The 18,682-nt window shown below is 38.8% G+C and overlaps 1 protein-coding gene across 2 annotated transcripts in view; it reads right to left on the reverse strand.

The window, feature by feature from the left end:
* Nucleotides 1-18,682, reverse strand: part of BAZ1A (bromodomain adjacent to zinc finger domain 1A) — a 66,994-nt gene that overhangs the window by 2,686 nt on the left and 45,626 nt on the right. The window contains exons 19-26 of one of the 2 annotated variants that reach the window (XM_075503142.1): nucleotides 15,702-15,865; nucleotides 15,362-15,516; nucleotides 12,778-12,926; nucleotides 7,476-7,556; nucleotides 4,562-4,809; nucleotides 4,223-4,449; nucleotides 2,490-2,974; nucleotides 1,246-1,391 (exon numbers count right to left, since the gene is read on the reverse strand). In XM_075503142.1, the coding sequence (XP_075359257.1) occupies nucleotides 1,246-1,391; nucleotides 2,490-2,974; nucleotides 4,223-4,449; nucleotides 4,562-4,809; nucleotides 7,476-7,556; nucleotides 12,778-12,926; nucleotides 15,362-15,516; nucleotides 15,702-15,865 (1,655 nt within the window). The remainder of the gene's footprint in view (nucleotides 1-1,245; nucleotides 1,392-2,489; nucleotides 2,975-4,222; nucleotides 4,450-4,561; nucleotides 4,810-7,475; nucleotides 7,557-12,777; nucleotides 12,927-15,361; nucleotides 15,517-15,701; nucleotides 15,866-18,682) is intronic. The other variant, XM_075503144.1, reaches the window with a different exon arrangement.

Below are 18,682 nucleotides of genomic sequence, written 5' to 3' on the forward strand. Positions count from 1 at the left end.
ATTCAATGTATTCTTTACATTGTCTTAAAGGCAGCAAAAAGTTTAAACCAAAATTTCTACCATGATGAAGAACATTTCAGTCACTCAGGTATGGATTTTTCTTTCCAAACTATACAGAGACCACCCCTTAGTGACTGATTCAGGCAAACCCGAATGCACTGAATTCTAGCAGTTTCTTTTCAGGATCAAAATTAAGTTGAATTCTCCATCCCTCCTTAAGAAGCTTCCTTGCATTCACCAGATTCTTGCACTTTCCAGTGTAATTCCCGTACTCTAGTAGGCAGATTCTAGCCTCCGTTTCATTCAAAATTCCTCTCCTCCTCCTCTGCGCTTACATCTTTCATTCATATTTGTACATCACTCTTTTTGTCCAGATACATTAATCCTTCCAGCTATCTGTGACTCTGAATTCAGAGTTTCAAGTCTTCATTTAACAGCTATCACTGTCAATTTTAATAGAGCACTTAAACACCGAGCTCTAGATCCTGCAAGAATGTCTGTGCAGAGTTGCTCCAGAGGGCTTGGAGAGGACAGGCACTTTGTTAGGCTAGGACAGTTCCAGCAGCGCCTTACAAGTGACAAGCCAGTGCAGCCTGCAGAAGAGCAGACGTACTTTGGGAACTTTTATTGTAATACAAGCCTCTAAAGCAGTGCTTACTTTGGGTACCTACTTTACCATCAAGTATTTTAAAATCTAAACAAGAGGGAAATTAAATTAAGAACTAAGCTATCAAATCATCTTTTTACTGCATTATAGTTAACATCAGCGTGAAGTTGCTCCTACCTTGTTATTTTATTGCAGGTCTGTTCTCAAGATACCTTTGCATAAACTGAAGATTAATTAAACTAATTAATTAATAACCATAAGCTTACCTTTAGCAGTCCTGTGCTCTGGTTGTTTTTTTTTTGTTTTTTTTGTTTTTTTTGGTAGGGTTTCTTTTTTTTGGTGTGTGTGTGTGTGTGGGGTGTGTGTGTGTGTGTTGGTGTCCCCCCCCCCCCCCCCAATCACAGCATTTCACATTTTTAAATGCTTGATGGCAAACATATTTACAATATTCCCAATAACATGCCAATTGGAAAAGTTATTTCTGGCACCAAATATTTGAGCTGAAATGCAAGAGTTCTCCTGAATCCCATTGCTTAGCTGTATCCCCCTGTTTGGGCAATGCTATAAAATCCCAAGTTTCACTGGCAGCAAACAGGATTCTCAACCATTATCATTCCCTCTACGGTTCTATCAGTTACCTGGATTTTGGAAACCAGTTTCATGAAAGGCCAGCTGTCATCATGTCGTACCAGTTCCACTACGAGTTGTTCAAAAGCTGAGAGTTCATGGACTCCCCCTTGACGTCCTGAACTTCTCCTGTTCAATGAGGTTTGAGGAGATGATTCTGGGAAAAAAAAAACAAACAAACCCAACCCCACCAGATAAAACAAAAACCTGACAAGTAAAATAAAATTTTAAAAAAATAATTAAAAAAAGGCAAACCACCATTACTCTTGGGTACTAAAACTGTAGCTTGAGGGCACAACTCATGTAGTTTGGCTGCAGGTATTAACTATACTACAGCCTTGTTACTAACCACTAAACATCTCTCTTGCCGTACAAGATACTAAGCACCAGGACTTCGCTGGGTTCCTCATCCATTCTCCTTCATCGCATTAATTTTGGAAAGGATTTTTTCACTGATTTCAATTTTAAAACATTTTGTTAAACACTTAAAGAAAAGCCCTATTAGAGAAAACCAGAATAAGCTGCCTGCTCATAACTTTTACTTCCACAAAACCTCTATTGAGAGTGGTTTTATCTGCTTTCAAGAGTAGTCAGCAGGGTAGTTAGAGGATAAGCCCAGAAACTCCCAATGGTGAAGGACAGAAGTCGTGTGGAATACAAGGCTGCCACACTGGAGTGCAAGCTCTTTGACAGTCTCACACTGGGTCCTTTTTGTTTATAAAAGGTTATTGTAGCTTTCCAAGTATTTCCCTATCATCAAATACTTGGTATTAGCTTAACAAGCAAGGACACTGTTAGCCCTATACCAGATAGATGACATTTTTCTTCTGGTAGCAGTTTCTTGTTGTACATGTGTATTGCCAATTTCACTACCTTGCCTACATCTGTGTTCTTCACTGTTTAACTCTTTAATAAAACAAAACCATAAAAGCTATAAGTCATTTGCATGGGTTAAGGCATAAATATCACTTTTACATTTTCTATCCACTTATTAGCAATTGCTCCATAGTGTACACAAATATGAAATTTCAAATATGGATATGATAAATCTCCTTGGCAAATTAAGTATTTGTTCTTTAAATGACTGAAATTTTTGTTAAGGTTTGCTTCTGTCACTGCAAAAGAAGGGAACTGTCGTCTTGGAAGTGGTAAAAATGCCTTCAACCACCACTTCAAGTCCCCTTGCTCTACCACACAAATATTTTAGCAAGGAACAGAACATGGTTTTTGTTCTGGACAAACACGTTTCTCTAACCTGTAGATTGTCGTTTCCTGCCTCTTCTCTTGGGTTCAGTAACAGGAAGAGAAAGCTTTGAAGCAGAAACTGGATACTTCCTAAGCCGTTCGTTTGAGTCTGCGGTATCAACGATTCTAAAGCCAAGAGAATTGGAAGGGCTGTTTTCCAGTGTGTTATCAGCATTCTTTCTTCCTCTTCGTCTTCTTCGAGGACCAAGTAATTCCACGAATACATCCGCTTGTAATGAACTTTGGCTCTGACGAGTGGTCCGGCTATTAAGTCTTAAAGAAGGCTTTGTCACTGATGGAGGGGCTGATTTTACCTTTCTTAAACCCCTTCGGGTAACTTTAGATGGAGATTCAGTTTGCTTAGGTGTGTTTTGCTGACTCCGAGAAGCATATCTTGCCTGACGCTGGCTGTTCCGACTTGAGAACGGATTGTTGAGTTTGGCTGCTCTCATTTTTAATGGAAACTTGACCTGCGGTCTTCCGTGTTTTGATGGGCTACAAAAAGTGAACAATTATGTTTATTTATCCCAAAATTCCATTCCTCTCTTTTCCCTCAGTTTTCTAATTCAGTATGTAAAAAACCCAGCCATTTAAGGTTGGACTGGTAAGCAGCTGGCTTTCAAGCTGATGCACTCATCCAATTACCATTATCTTAAATACTGCTCTGAAGTCTCTTAATGAAATATTATGTGGAGCAAGTACTTTAAAGAAATGCTCAGAATTCTGATCACCCTTGCAGCTGTGCAATACAAATGCATTAATTGGAGCACCAGCTATCAAATTCTTTAAATCACTTATTTCTCACAGCAACTGCAACTACTAGGATTTTTAAACAGTATTACCAGCTACATAAATAAACTACAGTGCTAAACCACTAAGTATAAAAGCTATGCTCTAGTCAGGGTTTATAACTAATACTCAAGATTCTCCTTCCATTACAGGAGAGAAGGAAGATGACAGAGATAAATTCACTTCTTAAGGAGATCCAAGTTCTCTCCAAGTACTGAATCACAACTGTCAGAGCTGCAAATAATCTTGCTTCAGTCAGTTCAAAAGACTGTACCAAAAAGAAGAAAAATATTCTGAGATCAGAAAAGTTTCCTTCAACTTTTACACTCCTGGCATGTGTATCAAATCCACCACTTTACTGAAAATTACCACACTGGATTATTTATTGTTGTTGGGGGGGGGGGGGGGGGGGGGGGTTTGGTTGGTTTGAGGGCGGTGGTAGTGTGTTGGGGTTTTTTTTGGTTTTGTTTTGTTTTTCTTAAACAGCTACTGCAAAAGTCCTCAAGTCCGCCCAATGTCACATAGCCTCTGACAGGTGACCTTGTCTTCCCTAACGTTCCAATACTTACTGTATGCATCTAGTCCCCCAAAATTCAAAACTGGACACAGACAACTCCAGGTTTTCTCCAGAAAATCTTTACTGTTCAAAACTCTCACCACTTTATATTCAAACAGTAGCTGTACAGAACTGCCACTCTGATGGCCATCTCTCATCCACACATCCAAGGCTAGAATTTTCATCCTGAAAAGTGAGTCTAAGTCCCATGGACCTCACTTTTGTTAACATTAAACTCATCAGTAAGAGCCAAATTCATAACAAGCTGTGATTTTTTTTTTTAATAAACATCTTTTTCAGACTGGATTTTCAAGATATGCCCTTATGTGAACAATTATTCCACCTAATAAACAAGATGATATTTCAGTAGGAAACCACTTTAACAGATGTCTGTTTACCTTATCTCTTCTTCCTCTTGAGATTCATCCTCCTCATCTTGCTCTTCTTCGTAATGCTCTTCCTCACTTTGTCCCATTTCATAGTAGTTTGCCTCTTCTTCCCCTCCTCCTAGTCGTTCAGCAGTCTCTTCATCACTTTCCACAGAAGGTCTCTGTCTGGAGGAGAGGCGTCTAGAGCGCTGTTTTGGTCGGCACTCTGGACAAAACCAGTCTCCTTCAGGAATGACCTAGAAACAGAAGGAAAGAAAAAAAAAAAGAAAGCATTAGTAATATGCAATTAAGTCATAAGAACTACTCAAGTTTTGCGTGAATAGGAAGCAATTCTTTTTCCTCAGATACCTTGAGCTTGGGCCTGATACAGTAAGTATGATAGCCTCGATCGCAGCCATCACACAGCACCATGCTTTCTGCATCGCCTTTCTTTCGACACACTTTACAGCGAGCATTGAGGATGGACTTTGACCAGATGACACTTCGATCCAATGTAGACAGATGAAGAAAGACTTGAGACAAGCTGGTAGAAGAAAGAAGCGACTCTCTCCAGCGATCCAAAACTGTTTTATAGGATCGTCCACCATCACTGGCATCTTCCATTAAAGAAGGGGATTAAAAAAAGAAAAAAAAAGAAAAAGCAGGATGATCAAGCTTATTTTTCAAACATCCAGGTTATTCTAGACTATGAGGTAAGGCTCTGACTTCCAAACAGATAGCAGTAATAAACTGGGATAATATTATAACCTTTGTTTTATCTCTTCAATACTTGAATATTTCTTCCTTAGTTTCCAAGCTGCTGAAGCCATAAGATTTTAGTCTTCAATACCAATTCAACTTAGAACTTGACATACATAGGACATGAGTAAGACATCAAAGTCTTACGCAGATGCCAACCTGGAAACCTAACAATTTGATGATTCAATTTATAAACTATAAATGGAGATTACTTAAGATTAAAAAAAAAAAAAACCAACCACTTACTTTCCCTTGTATGTACATTTTGAAATCCCAAAATATTTACATTTAAAGAAAGTACCTGACATTAAACAGAGACTTCACTGGCAAAAACAGCTTAAAGGGCTCTTCTCACCCGCACTTGCCCCTGCCCCGGTATAGTCTAGCAGACATTCTCAGCCCTCTCCCCATGCATCAATGCCTTTATTCCTGCCTGCACCCCACCTTCACAGGAACCTGCACATCTGTGTGGTTAACCAGATTGGGTGACTGCTCCAACTGAAATATAACTGTTTTATTGATAACTTATAAGCAACATAGCACACATGAATCTGTGGTACACACCTAGTGGCAAATCAAGTAAGACCTGGGATCCTAATTAAGTTAGAAATAAATGGGGAGTGGGGGTGCAGGGGTGAGAAATTATATTGTATTTTCAAACAGGTTTGGTTTGCCACCCAGGCCACTGAAGCGGCCAGGCAAATACACACGCAGAACAGCGAGGGGGCCAGTACCAAATGGGAATGAGCAGCTGGGAATTACAGAAGCAAGTGAGCTGTTTGAGGAGCTAGAGAATGAGAAGGTATAAATTACACCCTGCACTGCTGCTGCTGAGCAGGAAGGGAATTTCTTTATGAATGTTGAAAGCTATTTCTTGCATTTTAAAGCAAAAAGGTTTAAGGAGAGGAAGAGACAATGCATCAGTACTTTTGATTATAGAAATGTCCACAGATTTCCCTTCTAAAAGTGATAGTCCAGTTATTACTGTGTGATCTCTAGCTGATTAATGATACACTCCAGTATAAAATGCCACCTTGCCTGCTGCACTAGTCACAGTGGGCACAGGAATGGCCTACGATCCACCTGTCTGCCAAATGTTTTCTCCTCAGGAATAGGAAGAGAAAATATCTAATAACAAATAAAATGAAAGAACAAAAATGAGACTAATTGCTCTCCTGGCAAGGCACTTCTGCCTTCTCATCAGCTGGCTGCCAGGATTTGCCTAATCTTGCATACATTTGCATTGGCAGCAAGCAGCACAAGAGAAGCAATGGGAGAAGGCAGAGGATAAACAGGCAGCACAGCTTCATAAATAAAATATAGCCACTCCTGAACTGCAAATACAAATCTGGATTTCCTAAAACTTCCTATTACTTGGTCCTTAGGTTTCCCATCTCAAGTTCAGTCTTACTAAGGATAGTGGACAAGGTCCCTTTCACAGCACTGCAGTATATCTCTCAATGCATTTTTAAAAATTCAGTGAGAAGAATATTAAAACTGCTTGTCAGGACACTAGAATCTAACATGAGACCCACTTCAGTTCTCAGTTCTGCTGCAGATTTCTACTATAACTCTGGCAAAGACACTTTATCTTAAGTGTATATATAGTTTGGCAAGCTTTTCTTTTGCTGACAATGGCAGCTCAAGCATCATTACTTTGGTGGTTATTTCTAGCCTGGATTGGTTCACCAATATAGTTCATCACACAACACAACAAATACTTGCACTGCAAAATGGCAGTTGCAATAGAGATAGAAATTACTGACCACGACCTGCTTCAGCACGTCCTGCTGCTGAAATACTCTAAACGACACCCACTGTTTCAGATCTCAATTTGTAAAATAAGAATAACACTTTTTTCTTCCATCCATCATCTTTCTCATTTATATTGTTAACTTGGAGGGAGAAATGGCCTCTTCCTTTGTGTCTCAGCAGCTCTACATTGCGCAGTGGGATACCCCTCTGTCAGCTAAGCCCTCTAAGCCTTGCTACAATGCAAATGAAGTTGTTTGACAGATCTATGCACTCATCTATCAATAGCTAATTGAGTTCAGGGAAGGGTTTTCCATTTTAGTATTTCTAGAAAGGATATGCAGTTGTACAATGCTGCGAAGTTTCAACACCACCACCACCCCCCAAAAAAAAAAAAAACCCAAAAACCAACCACAACCCACAAAACTGAACTACAAATGGGGGCATTAAAAGAAAGCGGGGGGGGGGGGGGGGGGGGGGAGATTATGTGAACATGCAGATTTCTGTCCCAAAGTGATAAAAAGAAAATACAGTTCTTTATCTCTGGTTGCAGAAAACGTAACGGAATTTTTTTTTTTTTTTTTTTTTTTTAAATCTTTGAGCTGCATTTGTTTTACTACCCATGTTTAAAGCTTTGGCTTCAATACCACAATTCCTTCAATGTAAGGAACTGGCTACAAAATTATTAAAGTAAAAAAAAAAAAAAAGAAAACCTGAGAAAATATTCAATACTTTCTAATTGTAAGCAATACAAGTAACATTTAAAATTTACCATCTCTCTGACTAGTCTTGTCTTCCACTCTCTTCCTCTTTTTATCCCCCCAGTGGTTCCTTTTATCATCTTCTGCATTACCTAACATTAAATTCACAAAGTTATTTCAAATACCTTTTTGAAGCATAGCGGATTATTTTTTAATTAATTTTTATAATCCATACTTGTGTAGTCTAAAAATGTAACTAGAACAGTGTTTCCCAACATGTGCATGTGGAAAAAGGTAGGCAGGGAAGGGTAAGAGAATAATGTGCATGGAGGAATTGCACATCCCAGCATTTACTTTGACTCCCACTACAAACAGAAGGCTTAAACTGAAAGCTCTTAAACCTACCCTCCCTCACCTTTCTGTCCATCTCCAGTACAAATAGCTATAGGAGCAGTTTACTGACCACAGGTTTCTCTCTCAGCAAACAACTTGCCTGGCCTATGCTACCACAAGCCTCCTAACATCTCAAAAATACAGCCAGTTTATGGGCACAGCCCTCAAGGACCAAGAGAACTAGCTCGTCTGTCCATGTGAAACGACATACTTCAGATATTTTTGTGCAGGAGTGTTCTTGAATATTAAAATGATGAAATTACTCTCCCAGAAAGTAAGAGCCATAGTAAACCTCATCTGCTGCAAATGCAAGGTACCTTCTTTGAAAACAAAAATTCTTCATCAGAAAAAAAGCCCACTTCCACCTTCGCTGCCTCTGCTCATGAAACTCCGCAGGGAAGTAATGAAAGCACGAGAACAAAGCATGCATATATACTAATCCTATCCCAGTTCACTGCTGGAAGATGTCTGATGCTATTATGAGGAGGACAATTATAAATAGAAAAGGAAACCACTTTGGGAGAAGAGGAAACAAAAATAATCAAAATCTAGAAAGAAAGGAATGGAACAAAGACAAGCAAAAAGGAGCGAAAAAGCTGTATTTTTTTTTTTTTGTCCCGCAAGAAGTGCATGGCACAAGTTAAAAAGGAGGTAAATGGTTCCCAGTATCAGTCACAAAGGTGCTCCCATGAATTAGAATCCAACCTTTCGTATGGAAATCTGAAGGATGCTTAATGACTGAAGTCCTGCACTAGTGCAGAAGGCAGGGGTTTTTTTGTGGCTGCCTCACTGAACTCCAGGGCAACCAAAGCACTTCATCATTTTATACCTCAATTTTCACATCTGTGTAACAGGAATGATGAGACCTACTTCTCCACTGCAAAGTATTTTGAAATGTACGGAAAAGTAATTTATAATAACAAAGAAGCAAAATCCGCAATAAAAATTGCTTGTATTTCTTCCCCCTCAAACATATTTTTTTGTCTGAGAAGTAGCACTTCAGAGTTTCCAAGCAGCTATTTTAAAAAAAAAAAAAAAGAAAAATAAAAAGGGTTTTTTACATCTTAACTCAGAATTTTTGCAGGAAAAACATGTACCGCAAGCTGCACCCCCCTTTTTGTGATTCTCCCCAAACGTTACCTTGGGCTGGACTGAAGGCAGAAAACCACATTTTCATAGCTAATGTGTAATGAACGGATTTCTAAACCACAATTCATAATTAAGAAATGCATACAATTCAAGTCATGTTACATTTAATCACCAGACAGCAGAAGATTAGCAGCCATCTAGCAGCTCTGCAAGGCAGAGGGTGCTGTTTCTGGGGTTTCTGCATCTCTTTTTGCATTGCTATCTTCTGTGTCAGTCTTTTCTTGCTCTTCCACTCGAATATTTGGTATGCACCTCAACTCCAAACTTATCAGAATCACCAGCGAGGCTCTTGGCAGCCTGATAGAGCCTCAGAACAAAAAGGGAGCAGAGAGGAGCAGCTGGTCCTTTTATTGCTGTGCTGGGTCCCTTTGTCTGCTCTGCACCCTGGAGGCCACCGGGATAAACTTGCCAGTGACTGCAGTGAATTTCACTGCGTTGTCTTTAGTACTAGAAGCTGTAAATAGAGTGAAAACTAAAAATTGTTAAGTATGCCTTCATTCCCTAATAGGGCCAGAGCACAGTGAAGGGCGGGGGGAGAGGGAAAAGAAACTCCGCAGTGAACACAACTGAAATAATGGCAAAAACAAAGCACGTTCAGTTTGGTTTTAAGCAGAAATGCAGGGGTACTTTTTTTACCAAAAGCGTTCCCCTGTACTGCTACCAAAACAGAACGCCTAGCACTTGCTTGACTTCCAATGTTTTTGCTGCAGTGGTAATTAAATCAGCCTAAAAAGTTGGGTTTGTCAGGTTTAACATTGGAAACAGATATGCAGGCATTTTGTCTAGGGGATGGTTCCATTAAATAGTTGGAACAACTATAAAAATACCCCCTGTTAGAAAAAAAATGAGCGTATGGACACAGTGATCTAAGAACAGGCAAACAAAAACAAAATACCCACAAACCAAAACCCAGTGGTTACAAACTAAAAGGTAATTTCTATCATCAGAGTGCTGCTGGCCACTTCCTAGAGGGGTCAATGAACAAGGGCATCCCAGCTCTCAGCGCAAGGCAGTCCCCAAGCAAGAAGCAGTGTCCACTTTTTATTAAAAGGTTTAGTAACACTACTAACAGCTCCTTGTCAAGCTAAGTAGAGAACTTTTCTTTGCCTGTTACACATATGCAAGTTGCAAACTAAGAAACAGAACTTGCTGTGGTAGCATGCAAAGACATTGTTTCCAACTGGGGAGCATAAACTGAAAATAAGATTATGCAAATTTTACACTCTTAGTTTTTTAAGCATGTCTGAAACATTGAAGAGTTACATCCAGAAAAAGCTGCATCCACAACTGCTGCTTGACCTCTGAAGTGCCCAAGTTTGCCAGATGCCTCTCAAACACACAGGCTTCCTTGACACTTTGCAGTTGCACCTTTTGGTCACGTCCAGGTTCCCCAGTCAGAGCACCTTTCATATAACTAACTGCCTAGCGGTCAAAGTCATCGGCGAATAGGTGTGTGTTTTAAGCTTTCTTTACTACAGAGCCACTCAAAGCTGCGGCTCCTCCAAGAGCTCACTAGCGACAAAACTAAAATCTTGCCTTCATTCAGACTCGTCTCCTGCTAAAAGAGGCCCATTACGAAATCGAAAACATGAGATGCTTGGCACCAAAGGTAAAGCAAGGAAGAGGGAACCTGACACTGTCCCTTAATGGTTAGGGCAGTAAGCCAGATCAGAGTAGTCCTGGAATCCTTCCTGCTCCCCTAGCTATGTAGGTTATTCTATACATTACAGTAATCTTACAGTGGTAACATTTTTCAGAGCAGAAGAGATGCACAGGCACGGTATGGTAAATGAACATATGAGATTTAAGACATGCAAATCACATAAGATTGCTTTCCCTATACACTTTTTGTCACACAGTACAAAACATCTAAAGGAAAACAGGATTCCCAAGTTAAAAACAAACAGGAAACCCCCCCATCATCAAAAGGTCAGGCAAAAACATGAACCATCATTAGATTATGGCAGAGTTGGGACCACTTAAAAAAAGACACAGGAGGATTGCTAAAAAACTTTCTCTCCAATACTTCAGGGACACTTTTCTTCTTTTAGTCCTTTTCTTCTAACTCAGGATGCCTAATCTATGATTGTAACCTACTAATAGCCATAGTTTTCCCTTAAGGGCACACTATGGTAAACTTACAGCTGCCAGCAAGATGCTGCACCAATACTCCCAGAGGGAGTTTGGAAATGGAGGCATATACTGACCAATGTATTTACAACCTGCACATGCAGAGTAAATATGACAAATGCTAGATGTACTGTCAATTAACTGTCCCATGCCCATGTTGTAAATCTAGTCACATAGCAGGAAATAAGCCGTATCATGCCTGGCTTGGAAAGGGCAGACATACTTGAGTTGACCAAACACTTAGCCACGTAAAGCTTTTAAACAGCTGCGGTTTAAACTACTCCTATGCTCTCCCCTTTCATCTCAATCATTTGGTGCGTTTCCATCTTCTAGAGGTCATCACACTGATAATGAAAGCTTGTGGGAGGGAACCCATGCCTGCGTGTTGGAGCCTCTGGCACAAGTCTAGCTCAAACTCATCTCCAGTGGCAACTGATACCCAGACACCAGGCTCCACATAGCAGCAGCTGAGATGCAGAAACAGTTTTAGGTCAACTGTGCCATGGGGCACTAATGTCTAGTGTTAAAACACCAAAACCTGCGTTTTCATCTTAAAACTACTGCAGCAAAATCTACCAGAGCCTAAGAATTTTGTATGCAGTCATCATCAGAGGAGAGTATCCATTTAATCAGATGTGAAGCAGTTTGTGCTCTGGAGGACCCCTGGTATGCATCGTGCTGGTAAAGCACGATGCACTCTCGTGGGCGAGAAGTAAAGCAGTCCAGCCGAGCACAGCTCGTCCTCAGTGTGGCATCCAGAAGGCAAGCCTGGCTGAGACTGCTGCCTCGGGAAGGATGAACCACCTTTACACGCTTCTCCAAGACAAAACCCCAGTATTGCATCGCAAAAGGATCCTAAGGAATCCAGACCTAAGGGACGACTGGAAAACAAAGTAACTTTATGCACTTTGGATCCCCTCTCTCACCCCTAGAGCACATCAGAGGAATTCAAGGAAGGAATACATGTTGAAGTCAAGCTATAATAGTGCTTTGGTTTAAGTTTTTCTTGCAACCTTTTATTTTCAAGTTTTACAGCATAAATGCAAAACCTGAGGATCTGAAAGTTTGCAATGTAAATCTTCACTATGTTTCACTGTAAATATTCTGTTATTGCTGAACAAGGTGATCCAGATAAACCAGGCCTCTACTGCTTTCACAGAAACAGTATAAAAAGGAGCATATGTTTTTACAACCTAAACACCACACAGAATAAACTCATGGTATAGTTGCATGATACATTGGCCTCAACAGTAATGCTGAATTACGGAGTATTCCCCCAGAAAGCTCACTCATTTCTGCCTAAGGGTACAATTTGTCTCCCAATGCATCAGTGTAATTGTAGGGCCACATAAACAAGATCACTGAAATGATCCAGGTTAAATAGGCATGTATTTAAGAGTAAAATATGTTGTTAATTAATACATGTAATTCAGGACATGCAGAATAATGAGAAAAATATTCATATTTCCTCATGATCTATGGCCTTGTAAACTGACAATCTAACATTTTTTAATTTTACAATGGTACATAGCAATAGGTTAGTTATTTGTTCTCTTCCCCAACACGTCCCTCTAAAGCATCCAGTCTTACAAAAGAAGCAGGTAGGTTTGGGGTGGGTTTTTTTGCGGTTTTGGGGTTGTTTGTTTGTTACAAAATCTTAAACAATATTAGAGACATACAGTTTCAATTCTGAAAGCTTACCAAGAGGTGCTTTGAGAAACCTGCGCTCAATTCCTTGTTCTATCTGAAGCAGTGCAGATGCCAAGTAGTGGACCACATTATTAACTGGCTGAGGAGTACTTGTACTTGTTGATGCAGCACTTGGAGCTTCAGTTTTTAACCCAACAAGTCTAAAATAGAAATGTATTATTATTTTTTTTTAACATACTTTGAATTTAACACCATAGATAATTGTAGAGGTCTGTATCCACAGTAGATTTTCATTTTAACTTCCTTTACGTGCATGGACTATGGACATGGACAGATACTGCACAGGTGTGATTAATTATCTCAGTTCTCAAGTTTGCTCAGTTAGTCTAGTTAATCTAGATAAATAACCTTTAGGTAACAGTGTCATCTAAATTTCAAGAAATGTGGATGACAAATTTAAATACAATTATTAAGATTTCCAGAAGATTTGATGCAACATCCATCAGCTCGTTTATGAGGTACTTCTGTGAAGAGTATAGTCCCAATAATCCTTCAGTGAAAACCCTTCCAGTGGTGAGGCCTTTTAGAATACTTCCACCTGCAGAAGTTCAACTACATATATCCCCAAAATTAATAATATTTTTGAAAAGAAAATAAATGAAATAAAACCATAAAGTAATTTTAGAATGTTAAATCAAGAATTGTTAACTTGTATGTTCTCATCCTTGGAGTATTCTTCTAAAATATTAATTCTTCATGTAAGGAGAGGGAAAAAAAAAGGGGGGGGGCGGGGGGAGCTTTCCAATAAAACAGCCTTCTTTGACCAAAGACTAAGTAATCATTTCAAAGTGTAGTTAAGCTTCCTGAACCACAACCATTAAGTACAGTGTAGGAGAGCAACTCACACTAATGAAAATAAAATTCAATTTCTACTTGGGTTTATAAAAAAAACCCAACCTAACTAACTAATTAAGACTGTCTGGATTCTGCTTTATTCTGGTGAATAAGCAATGCCTTTGGTTGTCCCTATTCTTTTTTCACACTTAAAAGCTATTCATTATATTTTGCAGTCACACACATTTCGAGAGCCTGAAAGCAAACAGAAAAAAGCTGCATAGTTATTTACATTTCATTAGTCAAACTCCAAGGTCTTAATGAGATGTCACTCGCTCTGAGGTGGATAAAAAGCCCAGCATCAAAAGCAATCTGTCACATGATTTCAGAATCCCATAGTCTCTGTTTTAATATGCAAGACTTTATCAGAGTAGACTTTATTCAGAAAGTTTGACTGAGTCAGTATTCAAATGGGAAAAAAAAAACCAAACGAAGCAACAAGCTTCTGCAGTTGATCTGAGAGTTGCCAATGGAGCAAGTGGCCAAGGTAACTGGAGACAGATAAATTTTAGCTTCTTAATTAAAACAGTGGAATATTTCTATGTTGTGGTTTTCAGGAAGCAAGTGTCTGTAAATTGTGTCATTAATACAAAGAATGACCCTATCCATTTTGCACGCAACTAGAGAACTCTGATCCGAAGGGCAGTCTTATACGAAAATACTAATTCAGCAGACTGAAATAAAAAGGGAGAAACCTTAAAGAACTTTAAATTCCTACATCCAACACAGCATTCAAGAGTCCACCCAGAAATAAAGCTTTCACAAAAGTCTAATTGAAGAACACCTCACAGAATACATAAGCAAACAGTATGTTAGTACAATGATCGCCTCCAATGAATCTTTTTTCCTGAAATATTTCAACATTCATATCCTATCAAGACATACAAATTTATATGTATTAAGTAAATTAAGGTAAATCTTTATTTCTGAAAAGTATGTAACTTCTGAGAATTAAATATTTAGAAATCTTCAGTTTCTATAGCCTCTCGTTTGATTTACAATAAACACTGATACAGAGTCCCACATCTGTCTCAAATATTTGTTTAAAAACCAAACAAAAACCAACAGAACACTTGCACAGTTGCAACACTATATGATTTGAGGTTTCCTGTCTTTTACTATGTTGCAGTTTGCTGTACAGAAGGATCATCATTCATAAAGTCATAAGATTATATCTCTGTTTTGCTGCAGTGCTAAAGGTTAATCCAGACCATGGCCTGTTGCACTGATGGTTCTTACTGTGACTCACGAAGAGGTACAACAGCCAGTTCAACCAGCAATTTGTTACTATTATCATTTTCCCTTTTAAACACTCCTACTCTTTCCACAAAGTGTTGGGTTGTTTTTGTTGGGGTTTTTTTTGGTGTTGTGGTTTAAGGGGGGGTGCCTTATTTTTTTCTTCTGGAAAACAAAACAGAAATTGCCAGATTAACTTTTCTCTGCATTTTGAATGATTTTAAAATGAATTCACGTATTCCTTATTTGATAATTAATGTTCACTTTGAGCAGTGTAATATCCGAATAGTAGAAGTTGTAAAAATTGATGTCTTAAGTCTTATATGGTAATAGAACAGTGCCATTTAGAAAATATAAACCAATGCAAAAATCTCACATTTTACAACTCAAATCTTAAAATACCATTCCAAAGAATTTGAGGGTAAAAACAATTTGAAGGTTAAAAAACCAGAGCACTGCTATGAAACTCACAGGGAAAAGCCATTATTTAAACCATAGCTCTTACCTGTCTTTCACAATAAACTTATCTTGATCATCAGTTTCCATTTCTTCAGATTCTTCATTCACAGTTTTAATTATACCATTTTCTTTGTTTTCATCATTCAGAAACTCATACCGCCCATGTTCTAAGGCTGCTCTCCAAGACTGTCTGTCTGTAACCTGAAGCAAACACACAAACTTGAAGTTTCTAAAGAATCAAAGGCCACAAACTTTTAGTGCCAATTACTCTCTACACTTAATTTAATTTTGCTTTCAGCAAAACCCATAGCATGCAAGAGTTCTCATTTAAGCTACAGACTCAACGGCACCATCATGCTCCTCGGTATTCTACAATTCATAAATACCTTAATAGCTCCCAATGTTCCTTGGTAGATCCTGTCTTCAATGTCCAAAAGAAAGTCTCTAAGTCTCAGTTCAAGCTGCTTCTCTGCAGATACGTGAGATCCATCATGGGCATTCTGCATCCTTCCCCGTCCTGAAGAAGGCCTGATGTCACTTTGAGGTTTGTCTGCAAAAATACCAAGTAACTTCATGTTAGTGGACTTTGCTCCCTAAAGTAGGTGCTGGTGGGGGGAACAAAAGCAGTACAGGGCAGAACAAACTAAACACACAGGTTCAAAACTCCCTTCCTGTAGCAACAGTTGCCAACACCAACATCTCCATGCCAACTAAGGCATCCGATCCAACCAAGCAGAGTATACTTTTAAGGGAAGCTATAGATTAGCATCTGCTCATCCCAACACACAGGATAAGAAATTCCTGTCAATTTAAAAAGTCATTCTTTTGTCTTAAAATACTTTCTAAAGTAGTAGATCATCAACAACAGCTCTCTGCTGTAAGTGCAAGGAGAAAAAAAAATACACCAAGAAAGAGAATAAAGTCACATTTCTAGTATTTTTCATATTTGATGGCCCTTACTTTACAGGAGAATTCCTCAGTTTTCTTTCTTGCATGGATCTTTATCATGGCAACATTTAAAACAAGCACGTGCAAATGACAATCGCAAAAACTAACAGAACAAGATATAATCCCTTTTAAAAACCTAGCTTTAAAACAAAACAAACAGATAAAGATAAGATGACACAGGCACAGACTAGACTGACTGTGTCCTCTAATTAAAGGGGGGGGGGGGGGGGGGGGGGGGGGACCAAAACAGCAAGATAATTTGTGAAAAAGAAGGGAAGAGCTGATGATGGGCTGTCAAGCAAAAACCTCTTATGAAGAGAACTGAAAATTCATGCAAAAGCTCAAAAGCCACAGGAAAGAGCTGAAAGTATGCCCAGATCCCAAATTAGTGCTTGCAAGTCTGCATAGGTGGCAAATGTTTCTGTTCACAGGATTTACCTTAAATCCTATGAATGCAGTGGTGAGGAGGTATATGCAAGAACTTACAGGTATTTAATGAAAAATTACCATAAAAGCTGTTGTTAAGGAAGTACAGGATGAATTTCTAAGACCCTCTCAATTGCAGAAACAATTCTCTGTAACTGAAAGTAACTATGCAAATATTCTCAAAACGTGTACCAGCATACTCTTGATGTCTGGATGTGGGAAACGTCCTTTTTGGTTCAAAAGAAAAAGAAGAAATGAGATTTTTTCTTGAGCAGCAATTGGCTTGCAAATAATTGATGAGAAAAACGTAACGGGTACTAGAATAAAATCAAGTAATAGCACGCATCAATTTTATTTTCGTGCTCTTTTGAGTGGGAATTGGAAAAGGTAGAAGGGCAGTCTACAGCACAAGAGAACCACAGAGTAGTTCTCACTTGTCCTGCAAGTCATTTGAGTGAAGGCAACATGGCAGCAGCTGGAGTCCACTGCAGTAAAGGTCCCTCCAAAGTGAGCTACATGGTCACTTATCACTGCTTATCACACAGAGGCGGTGACATTGGTATAGAACCACTGCATTTGAATCTTCTTGATCTCTATTAAAGTGACATGCAAAGCTGCCCTTTTTTTTTTTTTTTTAAATCAATGTTATTCCACAATTCTAACACAGAAAGAGAAGAAAAACCTATGACTCTGGAGAATCAAGTTGCTTCACGGCAGAAGCAACACACAAAATACAGATAAAGGTGCAGCAACTAGGAAAATAAGGAACCACACACACAAACACAAATATATCAGAAAATGATAGAGGTTTTTCTCACCAAACCCCACAAACATAGCCATAAGGCCTCCAAATAAAGCTTAATTACTATGTAGAAACTCTGTCCTGTGCTAGTTCCCACCACAAGAAATGGTAGATCAGTTATGGATTTAGTAGTATCTGACGTGTTCACGGCATGTCCTGGCATACACACTCCAGTAAAACAGAACTCGGCTCTGCTCTGAATAATTCTCCCTTGCCCCAATACAGATACACCAAAATCCTCACAGTAATTTGACATTATTCAAAACAAAATGCAATTTCTTAACCGTTACCCTAGAGAGTTTCATTTTGGTAACATCCTCTACCTACCAACCCACCACAAACAAGCCAGCTGCAAGCTTGTGCATGCAGAATTTTATCAGTGATTGGAGCTAATGGCTTGCCAATAAATGGCAAAATACTTGGCTAGGAGAAAAGGGAAAAAACCCTAAATCCTAGGTCTAGGATGGTTTTAAGTACACTCCTACGCTTTGAAACCCATAAAAACAATACTGCTCTGCAGATGTCTCCTCCTCCTGTAACAAGCATCTGCCAAAAGAAGGAAAAGGAAAAGAAAATAGAAAAGAATAATATCACAGAATCCACTCACTGATGTTAAGCCACATAACCAACACAGCTACAGTGTTTTTTTCCTCCCAAAGTTTTTAGTACGATCCTGCAATATGCTGTCATTGCCTTGTTCACAATAGGCCAGTAAAGGTTTTTGAATAATTTCATGCATTATAATGTTATGAAAGAACATGTCCTACTCAACAAATCAAGGTAATAGTAATTGCCTCGCTTTGCAATGTTTCTGTCTCCAGTGTCATATCTTATTATGTCTCCTTTCATCATAGTGGAAATGAGGACATCAGATGATCAATACTATGATTTACCTTTAGCAGATATTAATCTTTGGGAAAAGATTAACTGGGGAATAAAGCTCAAATTGCTTCCTGAAGATATTTGTTTAAAAGCTGATCCCATTTTACTAAGCAGCGAGATAACAGAAAAATTATTGCTTTTTTTAGCATAAAACACCAGAAAAACACCACAAAGATCCATCAGGGGGAAAAAAAAGAAAAAAAAGAAAGGAAAAAACCAAACCTGTTTTCCATAGAGTGAAACAATGCTTAAGAATAATTCTTATTTCTCAGGGATTACAATTAAATGAGTATTGGAGGTTTCTAGAAT

This window comes from Mycteria americana, chromosome 5, assembly GCF_035582795.1.
Source record: "Mycteria americana isolate JAX WOST 10 ecotype Jacksonville Zoo and Gardens chromosome 5, USCA_MyAme_1.0, whole genome shotgun sequence".
NCBI classification, from domain to species: Eukaryota; Metazoa; Chordata; class Aves; order Ciconiiformes; family Ciconiidae; genus Mycteria; species Mycteria americana.